Genomic DNA, 17,023 nt, shown 5'->3' with positions numbered 1-17,023 from the left:
TGAGGGGCTGCTTGGCTGGGGGAAGTCAAACTGCAAGTGCAACGCTCGGTTTGGAAATACATCAACATCTAAAAGACATCTGCTTCCATTCTCACATAGTCTCTGCTAAATCTCTCCTGCCTTCAAAGACGCTGCGAGCTTCCTCCCTCCCAGAAAGACCACCCTGCCTGCCCCACCTCCCACACTGTCTCACTGGAGTGATGCATGCAGGACAATCTTGGTGATGAAATAAGGGATACCCGTGTGAATGATGAAACAGATCAGAACACAAAAGATCACTTTTGTTGTATTCCTAATAGCTGCCACTGATGAATTAAATTCAATCTGTTTATGAGAATTTTATGCTGCTGAATACTAAGCAGAGATTTTGGGGGAGCACTCTACAAAAGTCTCAAGAAGCACAACACAAATCTAGAGATTTATACTGGTGTTCACTGAAATGCAGTGGAAAATTCATTACTGAGACAGCAGGAGCATCTAATGTATTTAAATGGAGCAGCCTGTGGTGCACAAAAAGGCAGCCGGGGGTCCCTGAGGTGAAGAAAAAAGGGTGTGGAGGACCCATGGAAGCAAAACAAGGTGAGCCTGGGGCATACAGTAATTGACTTCTGCCCAGGGAGGAGCCACCCAGCCTTATCTCTCTCAGACACTTCCCTACAAGCACTTTGCGGATCATATCTCCTTCCACAGTGTGTAGGAAAGTCTCGAAATCAAGATACCGAGCTAGAGCAGTGATGCCAAAGCATGAGCTGGGAAGGGACACTAGAGGTCCTTCTGCACCAAAGCATGAACTAAGGTCTCCTCCCTGTGAGGAAAACTGCTCCAAGCACAGGCAAGGACACTGCCTCCCACCTGGCATGGAAAGGAAAAAATTCGAGGGGAAGAAAGGAAAGGAAATGTGTTGATGTACTCTCTTCAGAGCTACATTCTTCCTCCTGCCAAGTGGACTGCTGACAGTGATTTCATGTCAGAAAGGTTTGCTCTGGTAAACTGCTGCAAGTTAATTAAACACCCTGGGGAATCTACAGCCCCTCTCAGCTGGCCTGAGTCACAGCTCCAGCTGCTCTCTCCATGGGATAGGACACGGTGACCTGGGGGCCACCCAGCAGGGCTCAGCTGCTGGCAACCCACACCAGACAGTGCCACATCCCTCAGTATCACAGCAAGGGACACCAACTACCTCTGTCCTTCTCCTCCCCAGAGTGCCAAAGCAGCACCCACTGCGCAGGCTCTGGCAGAACCAAGGCTGAGCATCCTCTCGGCCTGGACTGCCTTGCAGGAGAGAGCAGTTCCCACAGGCACAGGCAGGCATGAGGGCAGGGAATGAGTGCAAGGGCACAGAGAGCACTCTGTGCTGCCTTGCTGCCCCTGCCCCAGGGGTTTATCAGCACCATGGTTTTTTGGGTTTGGCACTTTCAGGGCACAGTTTTGACAGACTCCAGCAGCATTGCCCAGTGCTGCCTGAGGAATATTCCCAATTTCTGCTGGTGGCAACAGCCCCCCACTCTAGAGGACCCTTCAAGAGCCATTCCACTGCAGGAGCCACAAGCTAAGGTAAAAGAAGGCAGCAGGAAACAATGTTGTCCCAAGTATGGACAGGAGGAACCAGAAAGCTCTCCTCTTCTTCCTTGCCTCCACTACAGCAGGAACCTGATGGGCTCACCTGCACCTCTGCAGCCCCCCACAGCCAATGGCTGTGAGCTGAGCACGGGTGGCTGGCAAGAATCATAGAATCATCTAGGTTGGAAGAGACCTTTAAGATCACCAAATTCAACCATCCACCCAGCACTACTACTGTAACCCCTAAACCACTAAATCATCACCCAGCGCCAGATCCAGATGCCTTTTAAACACCTGCAAGGGACGGTGACTCCACTACCTCCCAGGGCAACCTGTTCCAACGACTGACCACCCTAACAGTGGAAAAAAATTTCAAATATCTAATCTGGATCTCCTGTGCCTCAGCTTAAAGCCTCTTCTTCTCACCCTCTCACTGCAGGCACGGCAGAAGAGACCAGCGCCCACCTCACTACAGCCTCCTTTCAGGGAGTTCTAGAGAGCAATGAGGTACCCCCTGAACTTTCTCCATCAGCCCCTCCTCATAAGACATGTTCTCGATAGACATTTCATTAGCCTTGTTGCCCTTCTCTGGACATGCTCCAGCACCTCAATGTCCTTCTTGTAGTCAGGGGCCCAGAACCGAACACAGCACTCGAGGTGCCGAGTACAGGGGGACAATCTCTGCCCTGATACTGATGGCCAACACTCACTGACCCAGGCCAGGATGCCATTGGCCTTCTTGGCCCCCTGGGCACAGCTGTGTTCAGCCGGCTGTCAACCCGCTCCCATAGGTCTCTTTCTGCTGGAAGAAGAAGAGGGGACAGAGGCGATGCCAGAGCTGAGTGCGGGACAAGCGGGAGGGACCGCGTACGGAGGGTCCGGCCGGCGGTGCGGAGGGTCCGGCGGCCGCGGGATGGCGGCGGTGCCCCGCTGCCGTGACCGTGACCGTGGCTGTGACCGGGCCGGGGCGGCGCCGCCGGGGAGGGGTTTCCCCGCCGCGGCTTAAGCGGCTGCCGGGGGCGGGCGGCGCCGTGCCGCCATGCCGCCCTCCGCGATGCCGCTGCTGCTTCTGCCGCTTCTGCCGCTGCTGCTGGAGGCGCTGGCGGTGCCCGGCCCGGCCACAGCGGCGGCGGGGGGCTGCGGGCCCTGCGATCCGGCGCGGTGCCCGGCGCTGCCGGCGCGGGGCTGCCCGCTGGGCCGGGTGCGGGACGCCTGCGGCTGCTGCTGGCAGTGCGGGCGCGGCGAGGGCGAGGCGTGCGGCGGCGGCGGCGCTGCGGGGGGACGCTGCGCCCCGGGCCTCGAGTGCGTGAAGAGCCGCCAGCGCCGCAAGGCCAAGGCCGGCCCGGCGCTCCCCGCCGCCGGCCCGCCCGGCGTGTGCCTCTGCAAGAGCCGCTACCCGGTGTGCGGCAGCGACGGGCTCACCTACGGCAGCGGCTGCCAGCTCCGCGCCGCCAGCCTGCGCGCACAGAGCCGCGGCGAGCCCGCCATCAGCCAGCGCAGCAAGGGAGCCTGCGAGCAAGGTGCGGGGCAGGGAGCGGGGCGGGCGGGCTGCGGGACGGGGGATGTCCGCTCTGCTGCCCGGCTTCACGGGCGAAACGCTGCGCCTCCCGAGTGCTCCTCCTGCCGTTCTATCCCATCGGGGTGCTTCTTTGTAAAATGGGCATGATTTCAAACCCACCTTAAATGGACTGGAGAGTCCCAGTCGTATGGCGCTGCCTAAACTTGGAGTAACACTTCGGACCAGACTCAGAAACGCAGAGGAACTTGAGCACTCACTGTTGGCTTCCAGCGGTTCAGTAACTGCACGCCTCCACTTTTCATACTTTGCCTGAAGCTTGCAATTTGAGCTGCTGTGAGATGGGACAAAAGGGGTGAGCTATCCAGGGGAGTGTTCTGCCCAGGAAGGTTGCAAGCAGAGAGGAAAGGAAATGACTGAATGGATGTGAAAGCAACAGAAATTCAGAGCCAACATTCACTGGGTTGCTTTGGCTTGAATTGAAAACGAGCAGTGGCTTTCCTGTGAGCTGCACGTAGTGGTTTGCACTTCCAGCATTTCCAAGCAGGAGCTTGATTCATCCCAAGATTTTTCTTAGGGATGGTGCTCAAGGAAGAAATTGTTCTGCTGTGGAGCCTCTACTAGAAATTCTGGCCTCTGAGAGTGATTTTTGCTGGGAGGGAGGGATAGGACATAGCCTGCAAACCATATACTAAACATCTCAAGGACAAGATTGCAGCACCAGTGCTGTTTTGGTGGAGGAGTGTTCTCATAAACACAGTATGTGCAGGTCACAACCTCCACCTCCTCCTTCTCTTGCTTCTCATAACTGAGGCCAAGTATGTTTGCAAAAAAATGTTTCTGAAACTCCCAAGGCAGGCATGAAAGACTGGGTGAGGATTGGGTTATGCACTTTGAAGTTGCCCATTAAATGCCCTGTGTGGCTTTTCACAAACCTTATCCAAAGCATTGGGTTTACATATTAGCCAGAAACAGTGTGGTACAGTATTAACTCTTGGAGGGGATGAATTTCAGCCTTCAAGGTAATGTGGAATGAGACGAGAATGGCCTCAGTCTGTGCCTCTGTCTAGTATTTGGAAGGAGCCTTTCCTTTCTGGCCTCAGTAGCCCTAAAATGTGTGCTGCTTCTTGGCTCTGCCAGCCCAGACAGAGTGAGCAGATGGGTTTGAAAGATGTCATGCTTCATGTGTGTACTTGAGGAGAAGGCTGTGTTCTCACTTGTCTTGCCCAAAGTCATTTGGGAGTTTGTTGCAAAACAGGTACTGATACTTGTAAGATACTGTCCCAGCCCAGACTGGCTGCACTTCTGGTGTCTGTCCCAGACTGGATGCTGGGGGGCTTTGATCTAGACTGTGGAGATAGAGTTTGACAAGGTCAATGCAAACATGAGCCACTGGGCAGGGCATGTGGAAGGCCACTGACCTGCCAGCCCCCAACAGGTCCCCCAAGACTTTTTCTGTCCTCTAATCATTACAGCAGCAGCTTCTCTGAAGCAGGGTCTCAACGTGGGACAGCCATTCCATGCACAAACTGCATCCCTTCCTTGGAGAAGGTCTCTTCAAGTGTGCAGATCTGCAGCAAGACACCTTTACAGGCTGTTACCTGTTTAAGAACTTCACTGGAGCATGTGGTGCAGAGTCACTGGCAAAATGTCCTCTGTCACTCTGGGGTGCTGGTCTTCTTTTGGCTCCTGCTGCTGGGAGAGCTCTGACTCGGCATCTCAGGGAAGGGAGCAGGATGGATGTGGGCTGCTCAGCAGTGGTATCACAACTGACCTTTCAGAGATTTCCCTTGGCTGCATGAACCTTCATTGTGCTGTGGACCTTCTGGCAATATGCACTGCTCCGTGGCTTGCAGCAGAGGCAGGGATTTATCCCACAACCGTGTTAAACATCTGGAAGTATTTCTGTATCCCTTAGGGCCTCCTGGCAGTTAGGAGTATTGGGTGGGAAGGGCGGGGAGCTGTAATCTCCACATGGATTTTGAAACACTAACAGGAGAGAACATGCATCCTATCAGCCTCACAGGACAGAGTGTTTTCCAGTATCTTTCCAGATAGGAGACCACATTTTTCTAGGTTTCTAGAAGGACCTGAATACTGTGGTAGTCAAATAGTGGAAGTTCTGGCTTTTGCCATTTCCCACCACAAACAGATGCAGGCACTATCTAGGGTGGGATCCAGCACAGGGAGACCACAAACAGGCAGGATCAGCCATTTGTGTGATAGTTTTTGCACAGAAGGAAGTCCTTGGGTGACAGGGCACTTGGGCTTCCTGTTTGTGGCAGATGGGCTCTGAGGTGTCTGCACGCCCTTGCTGGACTGTAAGGACCACCTTCTTTCAGTCCAAGAGTGAGCAGCCTTTCAAGAGAGTATCTGAGAAGAGAGCCGGAAGCATATGGTTCCAGCAGTGGGTCCTAACTGTGTTTGATTGCTCTTGGGATTTTTTTTGTTGTTTTTTTTGTTCAAGTGAAGCTGGAGAGGGAAGGCTTGTTTTGCACATCCTGTTGGATCTTTCTTTGATACTAAATAGCAAAAGGAATGAGCACATTCTCAGCCCTGCAGAATTCACCTTGACCTTGTCCTTGATTGTTTTCCAGACCTCTCAGATGTGATGTCTGTGATTTGTACAGAAATGATGAAGCCATGCAGAAAAAGGTATTTCTGCTGCAGCCAAAACTTCCTGCTGGAGGGCAAAGGAAGACACAGTTGAGAAGAGTTTGAAAGGATGGAAATAACCCTTGCTCTACCTGCATTGGCAGATGGAGAGATCCAGCTGGTCTTTTCTGGAGTGAGTTTTATGTGGGCAGAACTGTTGGGGATGTCTGGAAAAAGGCATCCTGCTTGATTGCCAACTCCTTGAAGCTGGCTGGCTGCTCTTGGTGGTGTGCCAGCAGAAAAAGCTGCCTGTCTTTTTGCTCTGGGAGAGCAGGCAGTGATGCCATGCTGCACCCTATTGGCTGGGCTCCTGCTTTGCCCTCACACTTGCCCTCACAGCTGGCCACGGGTTTGCCCTGCTCTCTCTCAGGGCACCACTTCCTGCTTCCCATCTCTACCTGTGTGTCCCAGCAGCCTCTTTGTAGCTAATCACAGTGCTGAGGATGCAGGAGGCAGATGCTGTGAAGTTTTCCATCTGCTTTCCAACATTGCCTTTAAACGGATTGTCTGTTTGCTCTCTGCCTACGAAAATGCAGCTCAGGTCTGCTGCCAGGTCTTGCAGGCAGGGCAGGTCCAGACACAAAGCAGAAGCCTGCTGGTGGGGCAGGTACAGGCAGTCTGGGGTGCCTCCTCTGGTGGCCCCCTTGGCAGGAGTGGAGGCTGCTCCGACAGCTGGGGAGCTGCTCTCTGTCACTGCTGTCACACAGCTGTGCACAGATGTTCAGAAGAGCCTCTTAAGGAGCTGGTGGCTTCAGGAATGTAGGCTGAAATTCAATTTGCAGTGCACACACTGAGGCTGTTTGCAGCCAGCTAGGACCTGGGGCAGGAGGACTGTGGTACCCACTGCCGTGCAAAGCCAGCTGGCATAAAGAATTAGGGTTGCATGGCTCAGCTCAAGCCAGGCAGAAAAGCAACCTCAAAGCACCAACCCCCATAAAAAAAAAGCTATCAGGATTTCTGATTATGATGTCTGAGCTGAAAAATACCAGGCACTGACTTGTTGCCTAACCAGTGCAGGAAAGGACAAATACCCCTGAGTCTTTCTTATCATTAGCTACCAGCAAATACGTACTTTGTGACTGCTGGAAATACTGCCAAAATTGCCTCATTATATGGTTTGAAGTCCCTAATGCTTGTTCCAACAGGGTTGGGGTCTCCAGGTTGTTTTGCTGTTGTCATTCAAGGCTTTGTCATTGTGTTATGCTCACTTCTCTCTTGGTGGAAGCCAAACTCCTGTTCTTGCCCAAATGCAGTGTACCACAAAGCAGCTCTCAGCAGACTTCAGAGGACAGTGTTTCACTCTGGGGAACTGGTGCTGCTTTGTACCTACCTACAAAGACCTCCTGGGGGTAGAAACTCAGGGCCTCTCTGTGTGAAGGGTAAATTTGCTGGCTTGCCAAGCAGTCTGCTTTATTTCTATTCATCTGAATGTGGTTTAAAACTTTGTGGCTCCATGAAAGTGTTTTCCCAGCACTGGAAACGTGCAGGGCTTTTCCTTATGATGATGAGGGCTCACAGGATCCCTCCCACAGGCTACAGATGAACAGCAGAACCAGGAGAGATTCTTTTAAAGCTGACTGTAACCAGCATTAAACTTGTCTAGGTCTCACCAGCAAGGAGATCCCAGTCACTGGAGCTGTGCTGTCCCCCCAGGGAGGTATCATTTTGGCTTCCCAGAAGCCCAGACAGCATCCCTCCTGGAAGGGTTTTTTGCTAAGGTGCCACAGACCAGCTCTAGGACTCAGGAGAAGGTGGGTGCGAGGTTTCTTGGCTGTCCACAGGGTTTGAAAGAACAGGCTGATGGATGTAGGATTGTGACTGCCCCAGGCAAATACATTGCACCCCCAAATTCCTGCCAATTTACCCCATCAGTGGTTTTGCTTTGCTGGTGCTCCACTGTTCCATAAAGGTACATCTGTGCTGCAGACAAAGAAGTGCCAAGTTTCCACAGGTCATCTTCAAAACAAGAAACATGAATCACATCTGTTGGCTCATTCCATCCAAATTCAGCTGTTGAGGCTTTGCTGGAAATATCTTAGTTTTGAGGGTGGTTTGTTTTATTTTTTTAATCCCCACACACTACCAGAGTAGAGCAAAAACAGGGGTTTGGGAAAAAACTTGTGGGAATTGGCAGACTGCTGTTATCACTGAGATTAACTCGTCTTCTCTTGATACAGCTGCCTTAAGTACAAAGGCTCCCAACTCTAGACACCACAAAATATAGTTCATAGCCAGGCACATTTTGCAAGAAATTCTTCTAGATTTGTTAACAAGAGGCTCAGATTGCTTTAGTTCTTTCCTCCCATTCTTCCTTTTTTGAATTTTAAGGGACTTTGAAGAATATACACATTTTATGAGTGGTTTTGTCTTTGTTGGGGAAAGATTTAGAAAAGTTTTTGCAAAGTTGTCTGTGGTTGGAAATGAAGCGAGTTCCCTGATTCTTCTGGGAATCCGGTTTGAGTTTCTTCATCAAGTGGGAGTGGGGGTCTTGCAGCAGTGGCCTGCTACCTGCTATCTCCCACTGCAAAGGAAACATTGTGTTTGCAGGTGGATCTTACCAGCATTTTTGTGCTGCATCCTGAGAGTCTGTGGGAGAGCACTCTGGGCTGGATCCCATCAGGGCCCACAGGCTTGTGAGCGCCTAACTGGCACAGGAGGCCACTAATAATTTCCTCATGGATTATGGGGGCTTCACTCATCTCCCCATCACCAACTTCCAACTCAGAGAGCTGGGTATCCTGAGGACAACTGGTCTTGATATTGAAGACAAAGAAGGCATTAAGTGCCTCTGCCTTTTTCTGATCCCCTGTCAGTACACTTACCCTCTGCATTCAACAAATGATAGAGACACTCCTTGACCCTCCTTTTGCTGCCAATGTATTTACAGAAACTTTTTTTGTTGTCTTTAATTGTAGCCAAATCAAATTCTGCTTGGGCTTTGGCCCTTCTTATTTTCTCCCTACCTCATGACATCCTTATAGCCCTCCCATGTTACCTGACCCTTCTTCCAGAGATGATTGATTCTCCTTTTTTCCCCCCTAAGTTCCAGCCTAAGTTCTCTGTTTAATGAGGCTGGTCTTTTTCCCTGGTCTTTCTACACTTGGGGACAGTCTGCTCTTGAATATTTAACAATTCCTTTTTTAAAATGTGTCCAGCCTTCCTGGACTCTGTTGTGCTTCATGACTGACTCCTGAACACTGCTGTTTATTGCTCTCACTCTTCAAAAATACTGGTAATTTAAAATTTATGTGTAACTTTGGGGGCTTCCACTGTTGTAGCATAGGTCATAAATTCCTCCCTAAAAGGAATTCCATTATGTGAAAAGGTTTTGGTTCACTGGAGCTTGAGTGTTTATGGTTACTGTGCTAAAATCTACTATGGAAGTTGTTTAATATATTACTTGTCAGAGCCCTAGAGAGCAACAGTATGCTGGGGACTATGCAAAACCTTCACTGCCCAGGAGGGTCCTGTATTTCACCTGTGTCTTCATTCTCAATCAACACAGCATACCCAAATTCACTAGGAAGGAATGATTACTGATCAGCAAATTCCACCTCATGTTTGTTTTTTCTGTTGCTGGAAAGGCATGCTGTGTTTAAAAAAATGCGTTTAATCCTTTGTTGGGCTGAGGTTGGCTGAGGTTAGAACTAAATAGGAGATTACCACGTTACAAGTCTAATGAGGTCAGATTTTTGAAAGCCCTGCTCGCTTTTCCATGCATAAATGCTGCCATGCCTTGTTTCTGTGTCTCCCACTGCAAGCTTTTCACATTCTTTCCAGGCTTTAGCTCATGGAAGTAGATGATCTTTAAGGTCTCTTGCAACCCACACTGTTCTGTGATTCTGTGATGTGAAGGTCAGGCACAAGGTCTCAGGCACAAGGTCTCTGAAGGCAGTGTTCCCAAACCATGGTAAAACAGCAGGGCTGGGGTTTCCAATGGCAGTGGTGTGCACCACGTGGAGCCCAGTGGTGTGGAAAGCAGGAGTTGCTCCATGGCACAGTGATGGTGGCCCAGGGCCCTTCCTCATGCTGACTCAGTCTCAGGTCTCCAGGGCTTGGGCAAAGCTGTGTTCGTGTTTGCCGCCTTTCCAGGGCTGAAGTCTGAGGGGCAGCGTCCAGACAGACACAGCCTCCGCTTTCATGTGGATGTCTTAGAGCTTCCTTCTGTAGCTCCTTAGTCTCTTCAAAGACAGATTACAGGAGGAGGAGAAATGCCTTCAGAAGAAGGTAAAGGAGGAGGCTTGTAAATCCAGCAGAAAGCAGCAGGCAGCTTTGGGAGTGGGGAAGGCCAGGAGCTGCTTGCACTTCGTCTGCTGCCGCCTCTCACAGGGCACTGACCTGGGAGGGAGCAGCTGAGGCCATGCCAGCTAAAATGACTAGATGTTGCTTAAGGAAGGTTTCCCTTTTTCCATATAAAGTAATTTTGAAGGGAAAGTACTTTACCAGCAACTTAGGAGACTGGAGTGGGTTTATTTTCAGACTTGCAATAGCTTGTGGGAGTGAACAATGTTTAGCTTTTGCTTGGGTTTGTGCTCTCGGGGAGTGTTCCCAGCCCGTGTGTGACCTGGGGCCGTGGCAGGGCAGTGCAGTGTGCAGGAGGGCTTGCTGGGAGCCAAGCTTTCCCCCATGTGAGCTTCAGCGTGTGGTGCATGGCTTCGTGTGTTCATGGTCTGGGCTTCCATGCACGCCCAAGGACCAGGACATAGCCCACAGTACTTCATGTCCAGCTGATTTTTGCCTTTAGTGACATATCTGTAGGCCTCTTGATTTTAGCAAAAAAGTTACTGCTCTGCTTGCTGTGTGTTTTTTGAGTGTGTGTGGACACCAAAGGAAGATTGGTGAGGACCAGCTAACCCTGAGCTGTGATTGACCATCCAGGTATCAGTGAGGGACAAGTGGGTGAGCTGGGAGATGCCAAATCTCTGCAAGCTGTGGCTGAGCAGAGAAGGGGTGCCTGGTGCAGGAGGGGTGTCAGGAACAGATGCCAAGTAATATCCTCATCGAGGATGTCAGAGGCTCTGCTGTGCACATTGCTGTGGCAGAAAAGCAGCTACATACAACAATGGGAACTCCTTTCCAGCTGCTATTTTTGACATAACACAGGCTGCCAGCTCCCTGCAAGCTGCAGAAAAAGTAGTCCCTGTGTTTTGAGACTCTCTCCCAGGGTGAATGAGCTCTGGGGCTCTGTAAAAAGCCCCTTCCAGGGCCAGGGAGAGTTATTTGTTTTACAAACAATGGGCTGAACACAGAGGAAATGCCTGAAGTGCCTGTGGAGAGCATCTGATCTCCATCAACAGCCTGGGCTGTCATCTTGGTCAAGGAGCTCCTGCGCAGTCAGGGAGCATCTGTACTTCCACAGGGTCCCTGGCACGGGCTCTGCGGGACAGCGGGGAGCACACAGCCTCCTCGATGGTGGTGACCATTTTTATCAGCAGGTGCAACCCTCAGGTCCTCAGCCCGAAGGAAGCTGAGGGAGAAACCATCCCCTCTGTGGGCAGTGCTGCCAAGAGAGCAGCAAGGCCTCCGAGGTGCAGGCTGTAGGATGATTGTGGGGAGGCTCCTTGCTGGCAGGAATCAAGACATCTGCTCTGTGCAAGGTGGGCTTGTTTCCAGTCCTGGCTTTGCTCCCTTCACAAGAACTCCTGAAGCAAGAGGGACACTTGGAGGAGGGAATGTCCTCACATGTTCTGAAGTGCTCAGCCATCCCCTGCCTCTCCTGTTGTGTCAGGTTGCCGTGTCATCTGTCCATCTCTGTCCACTTTGGGGGACTGTGGGAGGGAGCATGAGGGGGACCAGCAGAGTCAGTAAGTAGGGTGACTGTCATGCACCTGGATGTCAGCTCCCTGTGGTGAGAATTTAGCTACTGCTGTAGCCAGTCATGATATGACTTTAAATCTGCTGACTTCTTGGCCTTTCTCAGAAGTTTATTTTTAGTGGCGGAAGAAGCCCAGCTCTAGAGTTTTGGCTGTATGGATTTAAGTCAGTTGTCCAGAGAGAGCACAATGACTTTTCCCATGACACTTGTTGCATCTCTCAGGATGTGTATTCCCTCCTGGCCTCAGAGCTGTGTCAGATACAGGCAGAGGCCGGTGGATGCTTCTAGCTCATTTTGCAGCCAAATGCAGAACGTCATGTTCTGCCTGGTTGGATCAGGATGTACATCCCGAGCTTAGGACTAGCTAGTAACAGCCAAGCTCTCACTGTGCTGTGACTGCTGTGCCAAGCCAGACAGGGCTTTGCTGTGAAGCTGTGCAGGCAATTCCCCTGTCCAAGAGGATAAACAATTTCTCCTCACCCAGGAGGTAGGTAGAAGTTCCTTGTCTCTTTTCCCCTGACAGCAATTGCTGCTGAAAAATCATGGTGTGACCTGTTCATCCTGGCAGGGTGAACAAACACCTGTGGGCAAGTGGGTGTCTGAACCCTCGGCACAGGGGGAAACTTGGCAGCGGCCGAGACTGAGACACCTCAGGCAGTGGATTTAGTGGTGTGCTGAATGCTGCCAGTTCCCAGCCAGAGGAGAATTGAGCCAGACCCTGGAAGAGCATAACAGTGCCTTAAAGTCCACCTGGCTTTTAATGTAAGAGTCAGAATCTCTCCTTTTCTGTGGTGAGAGATGGTGGTAATTGGGGGGGCAGTTGTGTTTTTCCTGCCTTATAGAAGAACCCCAGTGACAGAGAGGATGGTGTCATACAGGGGCAGACATAGCCCTGCCAGCTGGGGACAGGCCCCAAGCTCTGCTCTAGTGGGGGGCTGGAGCAGAAAGCAGCAGCAGGCTTTGCTGGGTGCATATCAGCTGGAGGCCCTCACAGAGCATGGGTCCAGCCGAGCTGCCTGGGGACATTGTGTCCCGTCAGAGCTTCCAAGCACCCTATTATCCCTATTGTTTAAGGGACACCAGAAAAAGAACAGCTGGGCTGTGCAGGAAATGCCGCACTGGGTAAGGGGACCAGAGTGCATGACCTGAGGTGGCCCCGTCCTGGGGATGGCAATACCCTGAGCTGGCCACTGTGGGGTACTCAGGGGGTAAACCTTTAGCAGGGTGTTGAAACACTGCTTAAATAATTTCCTCAGATGAGAGACTCAACTCTGTGCAGATGAGGAGCACCTGGGTTGTGGTGTCTGCCAGGAAACCAGCCCATGCTGACTATTAGGTGTGGTTTCAACCATTGCCCAGGGCTACACATGAAACTTTTCTGCTTCTCCACAGCTGCCTCCTGTTAAAATCAGAACTGGGATAGTTCTGTAACAGAGACTGTTGAGTGTGGCCACCCCACGTCTCTTTGCAGCTTCCCACCAGCAGGCTGTGTACAGTCATTCCTGGACAGAGAAGTCTCTCAAAAGAGAAGAGCGAACACTTCTCTGGGTTTGCACCAGCTGCTCAGGAGCAGGGAACCACCTCAGCATCCCTTGGGCTAAAACAGAAGGATGGCTGATACCCTTTGGCTGGTGATACCAGTGTGGATCTGCCCCCAGATCCTGAGGAGGAAAAAGACAGCAGCTTTCTGCTGGAAGATGTGGCTGCAGTGGGATGCACTTGAAACCTGCAGCCCACTGTCTGCAACAGGGCTGCAGGTGTGGAGTGCACATGCAGGGCTGAAATCAGTGCAGGTTTGGGATCCCATAAGGAGCATCAGGACCCAGATCTGCCCCTCTTTTATGGGGCTGGGAATGAGCTGTGGTCTGTGGGCCAGTATACCCAGGAGCTTCCATCAGCCAGGTTCTGGAGTACCTGTCTGCATAGGAAATGCCACCTTCTCCTGATGGAGTGTAATGGGAGCCTTAGTTTCCTGTTGCTGCCTGCATCTTCAGAACAGAAGGGGGAAAGCAGCTTGTTGTGTTCTTAAAGCTACCAATAACTGGAAATAAACACTCTGTGCTCCTTTGGTCTGCACTTCGTATTGCGGGGAGTTAATAGCTGCATTTTGCAAAACAGCCTCGCTAAAGAGGGATTGAACAGAAAAGGCCTTTCTTCCCTTCCTGGGATAGGGGTCACGTCTCCGACATTTCCCAGCCTGAGGGGTAAACATCTTCAGCCAGATCTGCAAAACAGCCCTGCTTTGATATGCTTTAGAAGCAACTTTCTATTTAACCAGGAATTGGAGCTCTCTAGAGAAAAGTGGAGCTCTGCATTCACCCACTTCCTTCCCAGATCTCCCCTATGGAGAGCTCTGCCACCATCCAGCCAGCTTTCTTTGGCTGAGCATTGCACACAGGTACAGCATAACATTGAATTCTGCTAGCCCACAGCAATGGGATTGAAATCATGCTGGGAGAAATGATGCTGCCAAGCTGGCCAAGCTCTCCATGGCATGATAGCGAGTGGATGCACTGTCTCCTGGGGGTCCTTTTCTCCATGCCAGCTGATTTGGTGACTGCATGGTAAGCAGAGCCAGCAGTTGGTAGAGTTCTGCTTAACCCCTGAGATAACAGAATACAAACACCTCTAACCACAACCTTGCAAGGAGGAGGATTCATCACCTGAACAGCTCAACACATGAGTTTTCATCTTGGGCAAGTGCCCATTGGTCTGGATAGCTTAAGGCTGGATGTGTGTGTCACTTTAGAGAGAGAGGTGCTGTGATGTGGGATCAGTCCAGTGAACTTTGCTCCTAGCAGGGATCACCTTTACCTCATCCTCAAAAACCATCAGACATGACTGGCCCCCACTTAAAAGGCATGGAGACAGGCTTGCAGTCAGTCACCTGGGACTTAAAAGCCTTCCTCCCTTTTTGCAGGACCCTCCATCGTGACTCCTCCTAAGGACATCTGGAATGTGACAGGAGCACAAATCTACCTGAGCTGTGAAGTCATTGGCATCCCAACCCCTGTCCTCATCTGGAACAAGGTAAGGGTCCTGCTAGGAGCTCTTACAGCACAGCAAACCAAGGCAGCTGAAACTGCCTGGTAAGCACAAAGGCCACAGCAGATCCCCCTCTGTAGAAGCACACCTCTTTGATGAGTTCTCTCATCTCTGCAGTTCTGTCCACCCACAAACATCTGGTTTTGCTTAGTTTTTAGACATTATTTAGAAAATAAACTTTTGTTGATCCTGAGCCAGGACAGGACTTGTGTTTCTCTTGGTAGCGCCTGGTATTTAGAGCATGTGGGGAATGTCGCTTGACCTGCTTTCACCTTCACCCTGCTGGGAGCATTGACTCTGAGGTGGCTAGACATCGCCCACGTCAGGAACAGGAACCACATGGGGCAGTCATCTAGCTCCAGTAGCCAGCAGCATGTTGATTTTGGCAGCACTGGTAACATCTGGCTTAGGACAGGGGCCAATGTTGAGTGGAGAGGATCCTGGCCATAGGGCTGAGAGCCACTGCATCACCCCTGCAGCCTCCTCAAGTGCCACAGGTTTATGCATCCTTGTGAAGGATCTTAAAATTAAGCTGAAACATTACTGCTTAAGGATATAATGGAGAAAAAAACTAGATTGGCCCAAAATTTGCTGTAAGACAAATTCGTAAGCTTTATTCGTAGGGGTTCCAGAGCAGACTGTCAGGTGAGCATACAGTGTGGGCTTGCTGACTCAGGCAGCGTGTTCTGCTTGTTTATGAGCAGATGCCGAGTTTACACTGTCAGTGCTGCTCTGCTTTTCATGCCTCTTCCTCATGGCTGAGAGACTGCTTGACCTGGTGGTAACAAGGGCTGAGCACCACTTACCCTGTGCTGTGCTCTGGGCTCAGACACTGGGAAGTGACTGCAGTGCTGCTTTCCCATGGATACTGTGCCTACCAGGAGGTACTGCCTGCTTCGCTGCCGCAGAAACATCCAGGGCTGAGCACACCCTTGGGAACACACGAGTTCTGCGAGGCCAGATCAGCACGGGGCATGCTGGCACATCCCACTGCCCAGCACCATCCGTGCCAGAAAACTGTGCCACTCTGTGTGTTGCTGCTGGGGCAAGGGGAACACAGCCTCAGGGCTGAGACTCTGGGGTAGTGGGGCTGCACTATAAGGTGAAATGCTGACACTAGGAAATGCTGCTGCTGCATAAAACACATTCATGTGTAACTAATGTTGATCTGTGTGCAGGTATGGTTCAGCACACAGTTCCAATGTAAGCAAGCCCTAAAGTTTTTACCCATTCCTGCACTTCTGTTTAGATAGTTCGAGGACAGTATGGTGTCCAGAGGATGGAGCTTCTGCCTGGGGACCGGGAGAACTTGGCTATCCAGACCCGTGGGGGCCCTGAGAAACACGAAGTGACTGGCTGGGTGCTGGTAAGTACTCTGTGTATGCACAGAGCTGCACAGACAGCAGAGTGCAGCATGCAAGCTGCTCGTGAACAAAGAACAGGACAGGAGACATGGCAACAGACAGGGCATTTAGAGGAAAACAACCTGAGTGAGTTACAGATGAAGGATAAGGGTGGCTGCTGCCTCCAGTCCTACCTGTGGCATGCACCCTTCCTCTGTCTAGCAGAAGTGTGCATACCACCTGCAAAAGCAGAGGGGGGATACAGGGGAGTACGGGGTTTGGCACAAAGAAGTTAGGTAAGATACCTGAAAACAGCATCACCTCTACCAGTGCACAGGATGCTCACTGGGGGACTGGGGTGTGCTTCTTCCCTTAGATATCTCCTCTGAGCAAAGAGGATGCTGGGGAATATGAGTGCCATGCATCTAATGCCAAAGGAGAGGCAACAGCTTCTGCGAAAATCCACGTTGTGGAAACTCTGCATGAAATAGCCTTGACCAAAGGTTGGTAAGTGTGGCTGAACACCCAGCAGCTCTCTCCCCAAATAGTTTATTGTTATTTGATACAAAAGGGCCACCTCTGTTTAATGCTTTCAAAAAAAAAAAAAAAAAAAAAGAACCCAACAAACCCTTCCCCTGCCCTGCATTAGAAATACCAGTTTAACATGCAGTTTTTTGCATTTGACAAAACATTCCAGCAAATCAGCTTCTAGAGTTCTCAAGGGATTGTTAAATAATGTGCCACATGCTGTAAAGTACTGGAAATACCAAATTAAAATTAAGAAACTCCTTCTGGGTTTTTTTATAGAGCAACTTTCAGTGCATTTCCAACCCTACATTTGTATCATCCTTTCAGTGTTGTGTGGATGCTTTCAAACCTGCTCCTCTCTCTTGGGAGAAGTATTGGCACAACAGACATTCCAATTCCTGCCATATTCTCTGTATGCTGGGATGTCAAACCTCAGAGATTTGCCACAGCATGTCCTCTTTCCTAGGCTGTGAGCAAAGCTGGTGGCAAACCAGTCACCCTCATTCCAGCTGCAGAGGATGTACCACAGCCACATGATAAACTTAGGAATAAATCTGGATA

The 17,023-nt window shown here is 50.9% G+C and overlaps 1 protein-coding gene across 2 annotated transcripts in view; it reads left to right on the top strand.

Moving 5' to 3' along the window:
- The first annotated feature begins 2,593 nt into the window (after positions 1-2,593).
- The window catches only part of IGFBP7 (insulin like growth factor binding protein 7), a 15,474-nt gene continuing 1,044 nt past the window's right edge, over positions 2,594-17,023 (top strand). Inside the window, exons 1-4 of one of the 2 annotated variants that reach the window (XM_082281371.1) lie at positions 2,594-3,080; positions 14,467-14,576; positions 15,841-15,957; positions 16,311-16,437. In XM_082281371.1, the coding sequence (XP_082137497.1) occupies positions 2,600-3,080; positions 14,467-14,576; positions 15,841-15,957; positions 16,311-16,437 (835 nt within the window). In that variant the 5' untranslated portion in view covers positions 2,594-2,599. Of the gene's footprint in view, positions 3,081-14,466; positions 14,577-15,840; positions 15,958-16,310; positions 16,442-17,023 lie in introns of both variants that reach the window. The other variant, XM_082281372.1, reaches the window with a different exon arrangement.

Source organism: Coloeus monedula (assembly GCF_965178545.1).
Source record: "Coloeus monedula genome assembly, chromosome: 5".
Classification (NCBI taxonomy): Eukaryota; Metazoa; Chordata; class Aves; order Passeriformes; family Corvidae; genus Coloeus; species Coloeus monedula.
The sequence above is the reverse complement of the archived record's forward strand: the minus strand, read 5'-3'. Positions and strand labels throughout refer to the sequence as shown.